Source organism: Salmo trutta, chromosome 39, assembly GCF_901001165.1.
Source record: "Salmo trutta chromosome 39, fSalTru1.1, whole genome shotgun sequence".
NCBI lineage: Eukaryota > Metazoa > Chordata > Actinopteri > Salmoniformes > Salmonidae > Salmo > Salmo trutta.
Genome location: NC_042995.1, coordinates 23,354,007 through 23,372,554, shown reverse-complemented (window position 1 = coordinate 23,372,554; position 18,548 = coordinate 23,354,007). Strand labels below are relative to the sequence as shown.

Below are 18,548 nucleotides of genomic sequence, written 5' to 3'. Positions count from 1 at the left end.
TTTGATCCCCTGCTGATTTTGTACATTTGCCCACTGACAAAGAAATGATCAGTCTATAATTTTAATGGTAGGTTTATTTGAAAAGTGAGAGACAGAATAACAACAAAAAAATCCAGAAAAACGCATGTCAAAAATGTTATAAATTGATTTGCATTTTAATGAGGGAAATAAGTATTTGACCCCTCTGCAAAACATGACATAGTACTTGGTGGCAAAACCCTTGTTGGCAATCACAGAGGTCAGAGGTTTCTTGTAGTTGGCCACCAGGTTTGCACACATCTCAGGAGGGATTTTGTCCCACTCCTCTTTGCAGATCTTCTCCAAGTCATTAAGGTTTCGAGGCTGACGTTTGGCAACTCGAACCTTCAGCTCCCTCCACAGATTTTCTATGGGATTAAGGTCTGGAGACTGCCTAGGACACTCCAGGACCTTAATGTGCTTCTTCTTGAGCCACTCCTTTGTTGCCTTGGCTGTGTGTTTTGGGTCATTGTCATGCTGGAATACCCATCCACGACCCATTTTCAATGCCCTGGCTGAGGGAAGGAGGTTCTCACCCAAGATTTGACGGTATATGTCTCCGTCCATCGTCCCTTTGATGCGGTGAAGTTGTCCTGTCCCCTTAGCAGAAAAACACCCCCAAAGCATAATGTTTCCACCTCCATGTTTGACGGTGTGGATGGTGTTCTTGGGGTCATGGGCAGCATTCCTCCTCCTCCAAACACGGCGAGTTGAGTTGATGCCAAAGCGCTCTATTTTGGTCTCATCTGACCACAACACTTTCACCCAGTTGTCCTCTGAATCATTCAGATGTTCATTGGCAAACTTCAGACGGGCATGTATATGTGCTTTCTTGAGCAGGGGGACCTTGCGGGCGCTGCAGGATTTCAGTCCTTCACGGCGTAGTGTGTTACCAATTGTTTTATTGGTGACTATCGTCCCAGCTGCCTTGAGATCATTGACAAGATCCTCCCGTGTAGTTCTGGGCTGATTCCTCACCGTTCTCATGATCATTGCAACTCCACGAGGTGAGATCTTGCATGGAGCCCCAGGCCGAGGGAGATTGACAGTTCTTTTGTGTTTCTTCCATTTGCGAATAATCGCACCAACTGTTGTCACCTTCTCACCAAGCAGCTTGGCGATGGTCTTGTAGCCCATTCCAGCCTTGTGTGGGTCTACAATCTTGTCCCTGACATTCTTGGAGAGCTCTTTGGTCTTGGCCATGGTGGAGAGTTTGGAATCTGATTGATTGATTGCTTCTGTGGACAGGTGTCTTTTATACAGCTAACAAGCTGAGATTCGGAGCACTCCCTTTAAGAGTGTGCTCCTAATCTCAGCTCGTTACCTGTATAAAAGACACCTGGGAGCCAGAAATCTTTCTGACTGAGAGGGGGTCAAATACTTATTTCCCTCATTAAAATGCAAATCAATTTATAACATTTATGACATGCGTTTTTCTCGATTTTTTTTGTTGTTATTCTGTCTCTCACAGTTCAAATAAACCTACCATTAAAATTAAATACTGATCATTTCTTTGTCAGTGGGCAAATGTACAAACCAGCAGGGGATCAAATACTTTTTTCCCTCACTGTATGGGGTGCAAAGGAGCAGATAAATAAAATAAATACAGTATTGGGATGGGGTAGTTGGATGGGCTATTTACAGATGGGCTATGTACAGGTGCAGTGATCTGTGAACTGCTCTGACAGCTGGTGCTTAAAGCTAGTGAGGGAGATATGAGTCGCCAGGTTCAGTGATTTTTGCAGTTCATTTGAGTCATTGGCTTCAGAGAACTGGAAGAAAAAGCGGCCAAAGGAGGAATTGGCTTTGGGGGTGACCAGTAAGATATACCTGCTGGAGCGCGTGCTATGGGTGGGTGCTGCTATGGTGACCAGTGAGCTGAGATAAGGCTGGGATTTACCTAGCAAAGACTTGTAGATGACCTGGAGCCAGTGGGTTTGGCGACAAGTATGAAGCGAGGGCCAGCCAACGAGAGCGTACAGGTTGCAGTGGTGGGTAATATATGGGGCTTTGGTGACAAAACGGATGGCACTGCGATAGACTGCATCCAATTTGCTGAGTAGAGTGTTGGAGGCTATTTTGTAAATGACATCGCCGAAGTCGGTGATCGGTAGGATGGACAGTTTTACAAGGTTATGTTTGTCAGCATGAGTGAACGATGCTTTGTTGCGAAATAGGAAGCCGATTTATAGATTCATTTTTGATTGGAGATGCTTAATGTGAGTCTGGAAGGAGAGTTACAGTCTAGCCAGACACCTAGGTATTTGTAGTTGTCCACATATTTTAAGTCAGAACCGTCCAGAGTAGTGATGCTGGACGGGTGGGCAGGTGCAGGCAGCGATCGGTTGAAGAGCATGCATTTAGTTTTACTTGCATTTAAGAGCAGTTGGAGGCCACAGAAAGAGAGTTGTATGGCATTGAAGCTCATCTGGAGGTTAGTTAAGACAGTGCCCAAAGAGGGGCCAGAAGTATACAGAATGGTGTCGTCTACATTGATGTATACAGAGAAGAGAGTCGGCCCAATAATTGAACACTGTGGCACCCCCATAGAGACTGCCAGAGGTCTGGACAACAGGCCCTCCGATTTGACACACTGAACTCTATCAGAGAAGTAGTTGGTGAACCAGGCGAGGCAGTCATTTGAGAAGCCAAGGCTGTTGAGTCTGCCAATAAGAATGTGGTGATTGACAGAGTCGAAAGCCTTGGCCAGGTCGATGAATACGGCTGCACAGTAATGTCTCTTATCAATGGCGGTTATGATATCGTTTAGGACCTTGAGCGTGGCTGACGTGCACCCATGACCAGCTCTGAAACCAGATTGCATAGCGGAGAAGGTACGGTGGGATTCGAAATGGTCGGTAATCTGTTTGTTAACTTGGCTTTCTTAAAAAGGCAGTGTAGGATCGATATAGGTCTGTAGCAGTTTGGGTCTAGAGTGTATCCCACTTTGAAGAGGGGGATGACCGCGGCAGCTTTCCAATCTTTGGGAATCTCAGACGATACGAAAGAGGTTGAACAGGCTAGTAATAGTGGTTGCAACAATTTCGGCAGATAATTTTAGAAAGAAAGGGTCCAGATTGTCTAGCCCAGCTGATTTGTAGGGGTCCAGATTTTGCAGCTCTTTCAGAACATCAGCTATCTGGATTTGGGTGAAGGAGAAATGAGGGAGGCTTGGGCGAGTTGCTGTGGGGGATGCAGGGCAGTTGACCGGGGTAGGGGTAGCCAGGTGGAAAGCATGGCCAGCCGTAGAGAAATGCTTATTGAAATTCTCAATTATTTTGGATTATTCGGTGGTGACAATGTTTCCTAGCCTCAGTGAAGTGGGCAGCTGGGAGGATGTGCCCTTGTTCTTCATGTACTTTACAGTGTCCCAGAACTTTTTTGAGTTTGTGCTACAGGATGCAAATTTCTGTTTGAAAAATCTAGCCTTAGCTTTCCTAACTGCCTGTGTATATTGGTTCCTGACTTCCCTGAAAAGTTGCATATCGCGGGGGCTATTCGATGCTAATGCAGTGCTGGTCAAGGGCAGTCAGGTCTGGAGTGAACCAAGGGCTGTATCTGTTCCTGGTTCTATATTTTTTGAATGGGGCATGCTTATTTAAAATGGTGAGGAAGGCACTTTTAACGAATAACCAGGCATCCTCTAGTGACGGGATGAGGTCAATAGCCTTCCAGGATGGCCGGGTCGATTAACCTCTCTAGGGTAGGTGGCACCAAATCGTCCCACCTACGTAACAGCCAGTGGAATCCTGTGGCGCGTTATTCAAATACCTTAGAAATGCTATTACTTCAATTTCTCAAACATATCACTATTTTACAGCATTTTAAATACAAGACTCTCGTTAATCTAACCACACTGTCCGATTTCAAAAAGGCTTTACAACGAAAGCAAAACATTAGATTATGTCAGCAGAGTACCCAGCCAGAAATAATCAGACACCCATTTTTCAAGCTAGCATATAATGTCACATAAACCCAGAAGACAGCTAAATGCAGCACTAACCTTTGATGATCTTCATCAGATGACAACCCTAGGACATTATGTTATACAATACATGCATGTTTTGTTCAATCAAGTTCATATTTATATCAAAAAACAGCTTTTTACATTAGCATGTGACGTTCAGAACTAGCATACCCCCCGCAAACTTCCGGCGAATTTACTAACAATTTACTAAATTACTCACGATAAACGTTCACAAAAAGCATAACAATTATTTTAAGAATTATAGATACAGAACTCCTCTATGCACTCGATATGTCCGATTTTAAAATAGCTTTTTGGTGAAATCACATTTTGCAATATTCTAAGTAGATAGCCCGGCATCACAGGGCTAGCTATTTAGACACCCAGCAAGTTTAGCCTTCACCAAACTCCGATTTACTATTAGAAAAGTTTGATTACCTTTGGTGTTCTTCATCAGAATGCACTCCCAGGACTTCTACTTCAATAGCAAATGTTGGTTTGGTCCCAAATAATCCATAGTTATGTTCAAACAGTGGCGTTTTGTTCGTGCATTCAAGACACTATCCGAATGGTAAATAAGGGTTACGAGCACGGCGCATTTCGTGACAAAAAAATTCGAAATATTCCATTACTGTACTTCGAAGCATGTCAACCGCTGTTTAAAATCAATTTTTATGCCATTTTTCTCGTTTTTGGATTGCAAGTTGGTTAGGATGATATCTATGAGGGTGCCTGTGTTTACGGATTTGGGGTTGTACCTGGTAGGTTCATTGATAATTTGTGTGAGATTGAGGGCATCAAGCTTAGATTGTAGGATGGCTGGGGTGTTAAGCATGTCCCAGTTTAGGTCACCTAGCAGCACGAGCTCTGAAGATAGATGGGGCAATCAATTCACAAATGGTGTCCAGGGCACAGCTGGGGGTGGATGGTGGTCTATAGCAAGCGGCAACGGTGAGAGACTTGTTTCTGGAAAGGTGGACTTTTAAAAGTAGAAGCTCAAATTATTTGGATACAGACCTGGATAGTGAGACAGAACTCCGCAGGCTATCTCTGCAGTAGATTGCAACTCTGCCCCCTTTGGCAGTTCTATCTTGTCGGAAAATGTTCTAGTTAGGAATGGAAATTTCAGGGGTTTTGGTGGTCTTCCTAAGCCAGGATTCAGACACGGCTAGGACATCCGGGTTGGCAGAGTGTGCTAAGGCAGTGAATAAAACAAATTTAGGAGTAGGCTTCTAATATTAACATGCATGAAACCAAGGTTTTTACGGTTAAAGAAGTCAACAAATTATAGCACCTGGGGAATAGGAGTGGAGCTAGGCACTGCAGGGCTTGGATTAACCTCTACATCACCGGAAGAACAGAGGAGGAGTAGGATAAGGGTACGTCTAAAGGCTATAAGAACCGGTCATCTAGTACGTTTGGAACAGAGAGTAAATGGAGCAGGTTTCTGGGCGCGATAAAATAGATTCAAGGCATAATGTACAGACAGAGGTATGGTAGGATGTTAATACATTGAAGGTAAACCCTGGCATTGTGTGTTGATGGGAAAGAGATATTGTCTCTAGAAACATTTAAACCAACTGATGTCACCGCATGTGTGGGAGATGGAACTAAAGGATTGGCTAAGCCATATTGAGCAGGGCTAGAGACTCTACAGTGAAATAAGACAATAATCACTAACCAGAACATCAATGGACAAGGCATTTTGACATTAGGGAGAGGCATGCGTAGCCAAGAGATCATAGGAGTCCAGTGAGTAGTTAGGCTGGCTGGAGACACGGCGATTCAGACAGTTAGCAGGCCCGGGGCTAGCAAGCTAGCAGAAGGGCCTTAGAGGGACGTCGCAACGGAGGAAGTCTGTTATAGCCTCCTCTTGCAGTTACGTCGAATAGACCAGTCGTGATGGAGTAGTAGGGTTCCGTGTAGCAAAGGGGTTCAGTCCAATTGGCAAAATAGGTATAGTGGCCCAAGCAATTGGCCGATGGATCTCTTCAGCTAACAGTCCAATATGCTCTAGACAGCTAGCAGGCTGCGGTTAGCAGGCTAGCAGATGGGCATTCAGGGGAAGTTGCGACGGAGGGGCCTGTTGGGAAATAAACACTTGGGCAGATTATGTCAGTAGTCTAGTCGTGATGGATAAGCAGGGCTTCGTGTAGTGAAAGGGGTCCGAGCCAATTGGCAAACAGGTATAGTGGCCCAAGAAATTGGCTGATGGACCTATTCAGCAAACAGTCCAATATGCTCTAGACAGCTAGCGGGCCGTGGCTAGCAGATGGGCATTCAGGGGACGTCGCGTCGTAGGACCCAGTTGAATAAGCCCCTCGGGCAGATTACGTCGGTAGTCCAGTCGTGAAGGAGCTCTGTACTGGCAGTAAAAGGGGTCTGGGCCAATTGGCAAAATAGGTTGATGGACCTCTTCAGCTAGCCGGGAGATGGGCCTAGCATGGGCTAGCTTCAGGGTTATTGGTGCTTGCTTCAGGACAGAGGTGTTAGCCGGGAGTAGCCACTCGGATAGCAGCTAGCTAGCTGCGATGATCCAGGTGAAAAGGTTCAGAGCTTGCGATAGGAATCTGGGGATATGGAGAGAAAATAGGTCCGGTATGCTCTGGTTTGAATCGCATTGTGCAAATTGGCGAGAGATTTCCGAGCTAAAGGTTAGCTGATGACCTCTAGCAGTGGTTAGCTGACTACTAGCTAGTAGCAAGTTAGCTGGCTAGCTTCTGTTGGAGGATTCCGGTTCCGAAGTAAAGAAAAATACTTTCGAAAAAAGCAGATCCACACAACATTGGGTGAGGCGGGTTGCAGGAGAGTATTTTGAAGTTGAGGTTTAGAAAAATATATAAAAGGATATGCGAAGAAAAATATATAAAAAGATGTATACATGACAGGATGAGGACAAGGACAAATTCCTCATCAAACCACAGGGATTTAACAATTTTTGCAGTGATTTTCTTAATGGCTGCATGCTTATTAGTAATTGGTATAAGCATTTTCATAAAGGTGTCAGGTGAGGCGTCTGGTTGCTCCTCATTACACACCAAAGACCAACAAATCTTTTTTACATCAACAACATAGGAATCACTACAAAACATATTGTATTACCTCTTACACACTATTAGGCCCAGCTATTGGAACTTCGGTTTTCCTAGATGTGGCTACTATATTGTGATCACCACATCTGATGGATTTGTATACTGCTTTAAAGCACATTTTTGTATCGTGACGTGACTATCATTAATGTGATGACTGCTATTTATTGAATAATTACCTACTACATTGAATTAATTTAATCAAGTAATAATCATGTGACATCTATCTCATTAGGGATTTGGGGCACCACGGTTAAAGTATGTTTAATGAGTTACCATTTCCTAAATTAATTAATTAATTAGATATCATACCGGTCACTAATTAAGAATTTCCTCATATCAATCTCATTCTGAACATCGTAGACTCCGTAAATCTGCAAAAACCTGGGTCTCACTGATCATTCCATACCGCACAAATTGATTTCATTATTTATTTACTAACAAGCTAAATGATAACATAAGATACACACACACACACACACACACACACACATGGTGTAGGTTATTGATTAGAAACTTAATACGATGACAACAGGTCCCTCGCGGACCAACACAATATGACACGTGTTACACAAGATGGAGATTTAACGAGAGAGAGAGAGCAAGAGAGAAAGAGAAGCAACACTTGGATACATTTGTAAACTACGCTTAATTTAGCTTGAATACCTTGCGCTGAACTGCCGCTCTTATGGGTAAGAAGTAATGCATGTATTTACATGTTGAAGGTCTTTGTTGGGTATCTCTGTTGGGCCCAGGCCTTCGGGGGCAAAGTTCCGCTTGGTGAGAAGGGGCCTGTTCCTCGGTGTAAGTCTGATTGTCCACAAGATGTCACAATGTTACTTGTACTCATTCTGGAAGAGGGGTCTTTTGAGGACGGCTAATCAGCCGTGTAGATGATCCCAGAGTGGCATTGATTGTTGAGAGGTTCCTTTTGTCTTCAACCTCGTGTTGCGTTTCGGGATCGTGACTAATCTTAGACCTCAGCTGCAGCTCGTGGTCATTCTAGTCTGCCACATATTTCCTCAGGATTCTGACAATTGTCTGGTTGCTCATTTCTACCCTGCCGGAGCTCCTAGGGTGGTGCTCAATGTGGAGTTTAGCTTTGACTCCCAGGAGCCACCACAGTTCAGTTATTAGAGCTGCCCAAAAATGGGTTCCTCTGTCACTGTCCACGGTTTCTCCTAACAGGCCAAAATGACTGAAAACGTGGTTGAGCAAAAGAACAGTCATGGTTTCCGCTGTGTCATTGGTTACGGGCAGGCACTCCACCCACTTTGTGAATGCGCAAGTCACTGTGAGGAGATACTTGTTGCCTCTTGCTAACCTGGCAACTGGGCCTACCCAGTCGTTCTGGATCGAGCTCTGTGAAGTGTTGCAAGGGTGCTCTATGAAGTGGCTTGGAGGGTTGAAACTGGCAGCAAACTAGACACCCCCTCACGTATTGTGGCATGTCTTGTTCCATGTGAGGCCAGTGGGCCACCTGTCGCAATGTTTCACATGTAGCCTTGACCCCCCTATGGCCTCCACATGGCTCGTCGTGGGCATGAGCTATCATTATCCCCCTCTGTGTTTTAGGAACCACCTACCTTCGTGTGGCATCGGTTTCTGAAACATACACTTGTAGATGACCTACTGGTTTGAGGTGCTGTTTACTTGCGTACAGTGAACGCAAGTCGTGTGAGCCTGCCAAAGCCAGTTCGGACACTGGGTGATAAACAGGATCAGACCGGAAAGCCATCAAAGTGGCAAGGGACTCATCTTAGTGTTGCTTTGCTACCAGGTCACCATTCTGGAATGAATGAGTTAGCAACACATTATTATGTTCTGCGGTGCTACATGGCTGGTTGTTTCCATGGGCGCCTCAGTGATCATTGCTTCCGGAGTATCGAACACCCAAGGGGTGCCGTGAATTGCACCGGATTTCGCCATGATGTCGGCATGGTCGTTGCCAAGTTTGTCACAACCAGGTGATTAGGAGTGTCCTTTGACTTTCTTCCAATGCACCTGTATGTCGTGTTTGGTTATGAGGTCGTTGCAAGTTAAAATGAGCTCTTTGTTTTTCACTTCTTTGGCCACTCGAAGTAGTCTTTTGTTTCCAAAACGACAAGTGGCATAAGAAGTTGAGTCTGGCGTAGTTTGAGTTGGTGCAGATTGCCAGTTCCGACAAGTCGTGTTTCACCGCTGTTTGCTGGCTGGTCTTGTTGCCTAGCTGAAATTGAACAGGTTTGCGCGGAATGTCATTGTGCCATACCAATCCCACCCCAGTTTGCAAGTGATCTAGATGACGGTAAGAAGAGTCATCCATAAATGCCATCGGCATGCCAAGAGTGAGACTTGACAATCCATCAGCGGTACCAAACGATCAATTAAATCTATCCCAGTCAGCATCTGTTCAGTGTCAATGCACAGGGTGGATAAGTGACATGCTTTTGAAGTTCAGTTTTAGTAGGAGACCCTTGGTTAGAGGCAAGATAGCTTGAGTGAATACTCAAAGTACCGCGTTGCAATGTTCCGTTTTCAATGTTTTGCTGGGTCCACTGCTCTTTTGAGATATGAGGGAAATAGTCAAACCCGAATCTATCAGCCCATCACAGGTCAAACAGTCCTCTAAGACTGCTTTAAGGTATGGCTTATTCGAGGAGGTTTTTCTCGTCATATCCCCAACAAAGTGGATTGGGTTGGAAGAATGGAGCGGTTGGTTATCCGTGTCGATTTTCAAGATGGATAAGCCACCTTCATGACCCAGTGGGTCCTCTTTTGGAATGGGAGAGGAATCAGCTGTTGCAACGCTGCTTACCTTGTGCATCTCCACATCTGTATCAGAGTCTGTAGACAAAACCTGTGGGCTTGTGTTTACATCAAGCGGGCCCTGGACATGGATTTGAGTGAAAGGAGTGAATTTGACGTCCTCGCGAAAGGAGTGAATTTCTGCGGACTCGTTCTCCGGCAATTTTACGCCTAGTCATGGTGACTTATCCTTGTTCTCTTTCGCAAATTTCTTCCGCTGCAGTACATCTCTAATCAGAGCTTCTAGAGAACTTCGGTTGACGTATTGATTAGTTGGACCCTTTGTTGCTCTTGTTACCCTTGTGCCCTGACCCTTTGTTATTGTTAGGTGCAGGAACGTGGCAGCCAAGTCGATCTCTACGGGACCTGTTTGGTTGTGGACATTTTTTATTGATATCATTACCGGTGTGGTGGTTGTTTGGTAGCCACCCACCTTGTGCGTCATCTTTTGCCGCTTCTGTCCCTGATGCCGCACCTTCCAATTGTAGTGATTGTTCCCCCCAAGCTTGAAATTCGAGTTGTTCAGGCTCTTAGCCCGGCTTGCTTTCAATGCTTCAAAAGCTGTGCTCACAAGCTCTGAGTGCCGAGATTGGCAAACCAACGTGGGCAGTAGGGCCCAAGTAGTTAATGAAGTTGGGATGCATGTTTGACAGAAACATTTGTTTGAATGGCAATAGCTCTTCCATTCCTGTTTCAGTGAGCATGCCAAAGTAAGTTGGACGAAACCTATGATACTAGGCTTGTGGGTGTTCATTCCGAGCTTGTTTGCCATTGTTAGCCAATGAGCTGTCATGTTTGCAAGTCGCAGCACCACGGAATTCTATTTTCAAAGCTGTGGCAAGTTTAGTGTAGTTGTTTTGCACGTGTTGCTGTTGTAGACGGATGAACCTTGTCACGTGTCTTTTGGACGTTCCCTTCAACAGGTAAAGCCTGTCAGTATTTGTAATGTTAGGGTAGCCATCCAAGGCGTTCCCTGAGCTCCAGTTGCGAGCTAGGTTGCTCGGTTGGGTCCCGCGATAGTCCCGCGATACAGCGTGACTGTTCTGGAGTTCCTCCAGATGGTACCTAAGGGTGGTACTCTGCTGCATTGCAGAGTCCACTTGGGAGCTTAGGGTATTTATTTTTGACTCCGTTCGGCCTCATACGTATCTGTCATGGTTTGCAGGGAGAGCTCTCGAGTGCGGAGCAAGAGATTCAGTGATGAGATGTCCTCTGCTTGCTTAGAGGTCACTCGCTTCGGTCAAGTTAATATCTCCTCAAATTTCTAAAATCGGCTGGCCCTATGTCCTCGCTCATGAAATTAATAATGACTGAAGTCTACTCACTTCTGAAACGTGAGAGACAGAAATAGTACTATGTTTGGCCCAACTAGTCTATTTCTCAGAAAACCTAAACATCGGCCGGCTCATATGCCCTGGTTCGTAGTATTTAGTAATTCTCCCTTACACACTAACTTTCGTCAGATATACAACACCATAGTCAATCTCTCCACACACACACACTCTCAACAATAATCCTGCCAACAGCTCCATTTTTGTATAACGTATCTTGCTACACAATTCCTATAGACTGAATTCAACACTAAGGCCTAGTTTTATCTTAGATTCCTCGCACGGGGCTCCAATATGTTGTGACGTGACTATCATTAATGTGATGACCTCTATTTAGTGAATAATTACCTACTACGTTGAATTGTTACTTGATGAAATTAATAATGTAACAATTAACTCATTGGGGATTTGGGGCACCACGAGAAAAGTTTGTTTAATGAGTTACCATCTCCCTTATTAACTCAAGAATACTTAGATATCATATCAGTCACTAATTATTAATTTCCTTATATCAGTCTCATTCTGAACGTCTTACACTCCATAAATCTGCACAAACCCGGGTCTCATGGATCATTCCGTACCACACAAATTGATTTGATTATTTATTTACTAACAAGCTAAAAGATAAAATAAGACACACTCACACACACGGTATAGGTTATTGATTAGAAACTTAATACAGTGACAACAGGTCCCTAGTGGACCAACACAATATGACACGTTACACAAGATGGAGATTTAAAGAGAGAGAGGAAGAGAGAAAGACAAGCAACATTTGGATACATTTGTAAACTACGCTTAGTTTAGCCCTAATACCTTGCACCGAACTGCCACTAAGAAGTAATGCATGTATTTACGTGTTGAAGTTCTTCGTTGGGTATCTCTGTTGGGTATCTCTGTTGGGCCCAGGCCTTCGTGGGCAAAGTTCCGCTTGGTGAGAAGGTGCCTGTTCCTCGGGGTAAGTCTCTGATTGTCCACAAGATGTCACAATGTTACTTGTACTCATTCTGGAAGGGGGGTCTTTTGAGGACGGCTAATCAACCGTGTAGATGATTCCAGAGTGGCATTGATTGTTGAGAGGTTCCTTTTGTCTTCAACCTCATGTTGCGTTTCGGGATCATGACTAATTGTAGACCTCAGCTGCAGTTCGTGGTCATTCTAGTCTGATATGTTAACTTCTTTGGGATGGGGGTGGTATTTTGACGTCCGGATGAAAAGCGGGCCCAAAGTAAACTGCCTGCTACTCAGGCCCAGAAGCTAGGATATGCATATAATTGGTAGATTTGGATAGAAAACACTCTAAAGTTTCGAAAAATGTTAAAATAATGTCTGTGAGTATAACAGAACTGAAACCCCGAGGACAAACCATCCCAAAAAAAAAAAATTTCATCCTTCCACTGATTTCAATGGCTGGCACTTTTATAATAGGGTGAAATCGTTCCCGATTGCAGTTCCTAGGTCTTCCACTAGATATCAACAGTCTTTAGAAAGAGTTTCATGCTGTTTTTTGTAAAAATGAGGCAGAAATTGTAGTTTTTCTAGGTGGCTCCCATTTTGGCTGTAGTGTTTCCAAGCACGTGAATGAGAGCGCGTTCTTTGGTATTTTTCTCCAGTAAAGACTAACGATTCTCCGTCTTAAATTTGATTGTTTATTTGCGTATTAGGGAACCTAAGGTTTGATTATAAACGTTGATTGACTTGTTTGTATAAGTTTATTGGTAACGTTTGGGATTCATTTTGTATGCATTTTGGAGGGAAACAGAGTGGATTATTGACTGAAGCGCGCCAGCAAAACTGAGTTTTTATGGATATAAAGAAGGTCTTTATCGAACAAAAGAACCATTTGTAATGTAACTGGGACCTTTTGGAGTGCCAACAGAAGAAGATCTTCAAAGGTAAGGCATATATTATATCCCTATTTCTGACTTTCGTGTCGCAACTCCCTGGCTGAAAATGATTTGTTATGCATTTGTGTGCTGGGTGCTGTCCTCAGATAATCGCATGGTTTGCTTTTGCCGTAAAGCCTTTTTGATATCTGACATGGTGGCTGGATTAACAACAAGTTAAGCTTTATTTTGATGTATTGCACATGAACGTTTAATATTTATAGTAATTTAATTTGAATTTGGCGCCATGCAATTTCACTGGAAGGTGTCAAAATGGGACGCTAGCATCCCACAGATCCACAAGAAGTTAATTCTTAACACAAATGCTTTATACCCTCGGTTAAAAGGGGGCTTTTACGTCATGCTGATACGCTCTCTGGGTTCCCTGGGCCGTGGCTAATTACAAGGCAAGGTATCACAATTGACTATAATCTTGTTAGAGAACTAAAAATCACAATCTTATCGTCACAAAACCATTGTCTTTATCCTGCATATTTTCTCCTCAACGTGAAGTATGTTAACCTCTCGTCCCACCTACTCAACAGCCAGTGGAATCCCGTGGCGCGATATTCAAATACCTTAGAAATGCTATTACTTCAATTTCTCAAACATATGACTATTTTACACCATTTTAAAGACAAGACTCTCGTTAATCTAACCACACTGTCCGGTTTCAAAAAGGCTTTACAACGAAAGCAAAACATTAGATTATGTCAGCAGAGTACCCAGCCAGAAATAATCAGACACCCATTTTTCAAGCTAGCATATAATGTCACAAAAACCAAAACCACAGCTAAATGCAGCACTAACCTTTGATGATCTTCATCAGATGACACTCCTAGGAAATTATGTTATACAATACATGCATGTTTTGTTCAATCAAGTTCATATTTATATCAAAAAACAGCTTTTTACATTAGCATGTGACTAGCATGTGACTAGCATTCCCACCGAACACTTCCGGTGAATTTACTAAATGACTCATGATAAACGTTCACAAAAAACATAACAATTATTTAAAGAATTATAGATACAGAACTCCTTTATGCAATCGCTATGTCCGATTTTAAAATAGCTTTTCGGTGAAAGCACATTTTGCAATATTCTGAGTAGATAGCCCGTCCATCACAGGCTAGCTATTTTGACACCCACCAAGTTTGGTACTCACCAACGTCAGATTTACTATAAGAAAATTGGATTACCTTTGCTGTTCTTCGTCAGAATGCACTCCCAGGACTTCTACTTCAATAACAAATGTTGGTTTGGTTCCAAATAATCCATAGTTATATCCAAATAGCGGCGTTTTGTTCGTGCGTTCAAGACACTATCCGAAGGGTAAAGAAGGGTGACGCACCCGGCGCGTTTCCTGACAAACAATTTCTAAATATTCCATTACCGTACTTCGAAGCATGTCAAACGCTGTTTAAAATCAATTTTTATGCGATTTTTCTCGTAAAAAAGCGATAATATTCCGACCGGGAAACTCTGTACGGAGAAAAAATTGATGATATGTATGCATTCACTGTAAGTCTGTAAGTCGCTCTGGATAAGAGCATCTGCTAAATGACTAAAATGTAAATGTAAAATGTTCAAAGACTGAAAATGTAAACATGGTGAAGTCTCGTGCACGCGCGCCCCTTGTCTCATTGTTCTCAGATCAGCCACTTACCAAATGCGCTACTGTTTTTCAGCCATGGCCTGCAAAGTCATCATTCAACGTTCTGGCGCCTTCTGAGAGCCTATGGGAGCGTTAGAAAATGTCACGTTATGCCAGAGATCCCCTGTTTTGGATAGAGATGATCAAGAAGGCCAAGAAATGGTCAGAGAGGGCGCTTCCTGTTTGGAATCTTCTCAGGTTTTGGCCTGCCAAATGAGTTCTGTTATACTCACAGACACCATTCAAACAGTTTTAGAAACTTTAGGGTGTTTTCTATCCAAATCAAACAATTATATGCATATTCTAGTTACTGGGCAGGAGTAGTAACCAGATTAAATCGGGTACGTTTTTTATCCGGCCGTGCAAATACTGCCCCCTATCCCCAACAGGTTAACATGATATGATAGGACAGTATGAAAATTCTTCAAGTTCCAATGTTTTCATTGTAAAGTCTTCATGCAACTTTTAATGACATAACAAAATAGACCTTCATATTCCAAATTCCAACTGTCATCAGTCGGTTGTGGAAATATATTGTCCCAGTGTCTATTGTTTGATGTTGTAGTTTTTGGCCGGCAAACTCTTCATAAGGCACACAGACATTCCAATCGCCCAAACTAGACCCCAAAAGGAATCATCTGCTGCCTATGGTTTATGATCAACGTGAGGTGTCATAAAACCCCCACATCAATCCCTCTGCGGGAGAGACGGGGCTCTGTAGAGCTGATCCACTGTAACCTGATCCTTGGATCCTCACAGGAGAGTCATGACACCGGGTAGGTTGATTGATAACCTGAACCAGGTTGCAGGCATTGGTTACGGTTTGAAGCTTTTTCTTGAGTTGGCAGCTTGATGAAAGACAGTTAATATTTAAATCACCCAGAAAATGTACCTCTGTTGATATCACATACATTATCAAGCACATACTGACTTAGGACTTGGTGGTCTATAGCAGCTTCCCACAGGGCTTTCTCTTTGTTTCTCCCATCTTAGCAGACTACCTGTTCAGCAGCTTTGGCCTGGGGGCGGTTGTGATGTGGCTCAGCCCGGGTTATATCACCTTGATGTGTGTCTGATGCCTGTATAACTTGTTGAGTGACAATACTCTCTCTCCATCCAGGATAATCCCTGTTCAGTGGCCTTAGGCTCGGGCCTGTGGATGGCCTGGGTTATATTAATGTTGTGTGTCACTTACTCTTTCTCTGTAACTCGTTGAGTGACAGTACTCTCTCTCTGTCTGGCCTCCATCCAGCAGACTCCCTGTTCAGCGGCCTGGGGCTGGGGCCTGTCGTGGGCCTGGGCCTGGTCGGCCTCCTCCTGGTCCTCGTGGTGGTTGACGTCAGCTGCTACTTCCTGCGCCAGTGCGGCCTGCTCATGTGTATCACGCGCAAGCTCTGCAGCAAGAAGATGGCCACCAGCGGCAAGAGCAAGGAGATGGAGGAGGGCAAGGCCGCCTACCTGTGAGTGGACCTTTGACCTTTGAACTGCGAAGACTGACCTTGTGTTATAGAATGTGTGATGTGACATTGTCAGTCAGGCAGGCAGTTAGTCGCAAGCTATTGTTCACTCGCTCACTCACTCACTTGCTTACTCACTCACTCCCTCACTCACTGACTCCCTTACTCACTCACTCACTCACTCACTCACTCACTCAGAGTGCGTCTCAATTCTTTCTACTCCCTTTTCCCTCATACGTTCTGATCTGGAAGAATTGGAAAGGTGAAAGTTAATCCTCCATTTGGTTTCAGACATTATTATTTTCACCTGTCCAAACTTTACATATAATTGCAGATGATGGAAAGTAAGCCAATTGAGACGCACGCAACGGCAGTTTATATCTCACCCGGTCACTCCCCACTGTCAAAATATGTTAATCACTCATTCAATCATTTAATGCTCACTATGCAGAAATATACTCGGTACAGTTTGTTTTTTCATGTGAACTTGTATGTTGTATGTTTGGTGTGTATGCACGCACTTGTGTGTTTGTACGTGCGTGCATGTGTGTCCATATGTTCGTTTGTGGCGTGTGTGCACATGCATGTGTATGTGTGATAGAAAGGAATAATACAAGACTATGTGTCTAAATCTAGGTAACAGTGTGTGCGTATCTGTGTTCAGGTTTCACTGAGCATGCCATTGCAAAACCACAGCTATTACTGTTTACCTCCACTTTCCTTCCCATGAAACTGGAGTTTCATTTGAAACAGCATGAATAATTAATAAATGCAAGATAGGACTGATGACTCTAGCACAGCAGAATGGATGTAGAGTGAGAGTGAAAGAGCAATAAAGATTGGGAAAGATGGAAAGAGAGAGAGAGGGGTTGGGGAGAACGAGAGATAAAGAGAGTGAAAGAGGAATAAAGTGGAGAGAGGGATATAGGGAGAAAGATGGATAGAGTGGGAGAGTTGTCAGTGTGTCTCTCCAAGCCAAGGGAAGGGAAGAGCCTAACAAGACAGCGTGTAGCTAGACTGAACATTGTGCTGAGTCACAGGGAGGTGTAATGGAGTCTGCGCGTGTGTATGCGTGCTTGCGACTGTCTGGTCGGTGGGTGGGTGCGTGCGACTGTCTGGTCAGTGGGTGGGTGGGTGATATCTTCCTGCTGAGACTGCAGACTGCCTCTGACTCAGGCCTTTCTACACATCTGAGGGATTTGGATTAATGGAAAGTAGGAGATGCTTTAAGTTTCAGATGCTAATTCAAGTCCACCACGGTGCTTAAGTGGTGCTAAGATGGGATTCTGAGTCTTAGAGATGTGTTGAATGTTCTGTAGGATTGTATAAGTTATGTAAGACACATGTAAACGGTACACCTTCTCATGACAGTAAGTGGTAAATTGGAAAGAGTTGATTAGTAAAATTTGGATAGTAAAATTTGATTCTGATTGAGCTGACTTGTGTAGGGTTGTGCTACGTAATTCGTGTATGGTTGTGCTGGTCATGTCTATAACGCGAAGAATACAGCGTGTTTTACCAGTTTGCTTTGGGCAGCATCTCATTCCAAAAAGTTGTTCCCTTCCTTGCAGCCTTGCTAGATCTGATTTTAAAATGGGTGTAAGCAAAATAGAAGAAACTAGCTGGAGCTACTGCTTACACCAACTCAATTGTCTCAGATCTGCAGGGGGGTTGAACAAGGGCAGAGGGAAAGGGACAACAACCAGCCCGTATTTGTTCCCACACAATAGCGGCCCACTTTATATTTCCAAAAGAATCACATTATAATTAAATAATTTGATTAAATTAAAATAACTTTAATTCACTGGCTAATTAACTATTCATTGATTTCAGGAATGCATGCTTTCAGCATTTTTAGGTGACGAAGCATACAAATGTGCATTAGCAATGTATAATTATTTAATTGCATATTTGATGTGTTTTTGCCTGCCATAATTCATTTTGTATTGAGCAAGGACGTGCTTATGTGGAAAAGGTTTTAATCAACGGTTTGTGTCCTTTTTAATAGATTTACATTGTGTTTCTATACAAACAAAATACATTCCTAATCATAATATTTTATTTAGCTTATATAGTGCTTTTCAGTACAAAAAATAATCTCAAAGTGCTAAAAAAAGCTAAATTAACAAGCACAGCATTGTAAAAACAAATGAACACACGTCCAAATAGAGAGAAATCTATTTGGGGACATAATATTACTATGAATAACATTAGGATGGAATAAATTAAACGAACACCCAACATGATTGATTAACCCATTTATGTCTTCTACCGAGATAAATGTACAAGTCATCTCCTATACTTAATTATTGTTTAGCATTTTAAGCACTGTACACTTTTCACTAAGTGGCAAATA

At 43.4% G+C, this 18,548-nt stretch overlaps 1 protein-coding gene across 3 annotated transcripts in view; it reads left to right on the top strand.

Annotated features, from left to right (window-relative positions):
- Positions 1-18,548, top strand: part of ncam2 (neural cell adhesion molecule 2) — a 407,658-nt gene that overhangs the window by 382,548 nt on the left and 6,562 nt on the right. For all 3 annotated transcript variants that reach the window (XM_029740523.1, XM_029740521.1, XM_029740522.1), the window contains one exon: positions 15,988-16,195. In XM_029740523.1, coding sequence (XP_029596383.1) covers positions 15,988-16,195 — 208 coding nt within the window. The remainder of the gene's footprint in view (positions 1-15,987; positions 16,196-18,548) is intronic.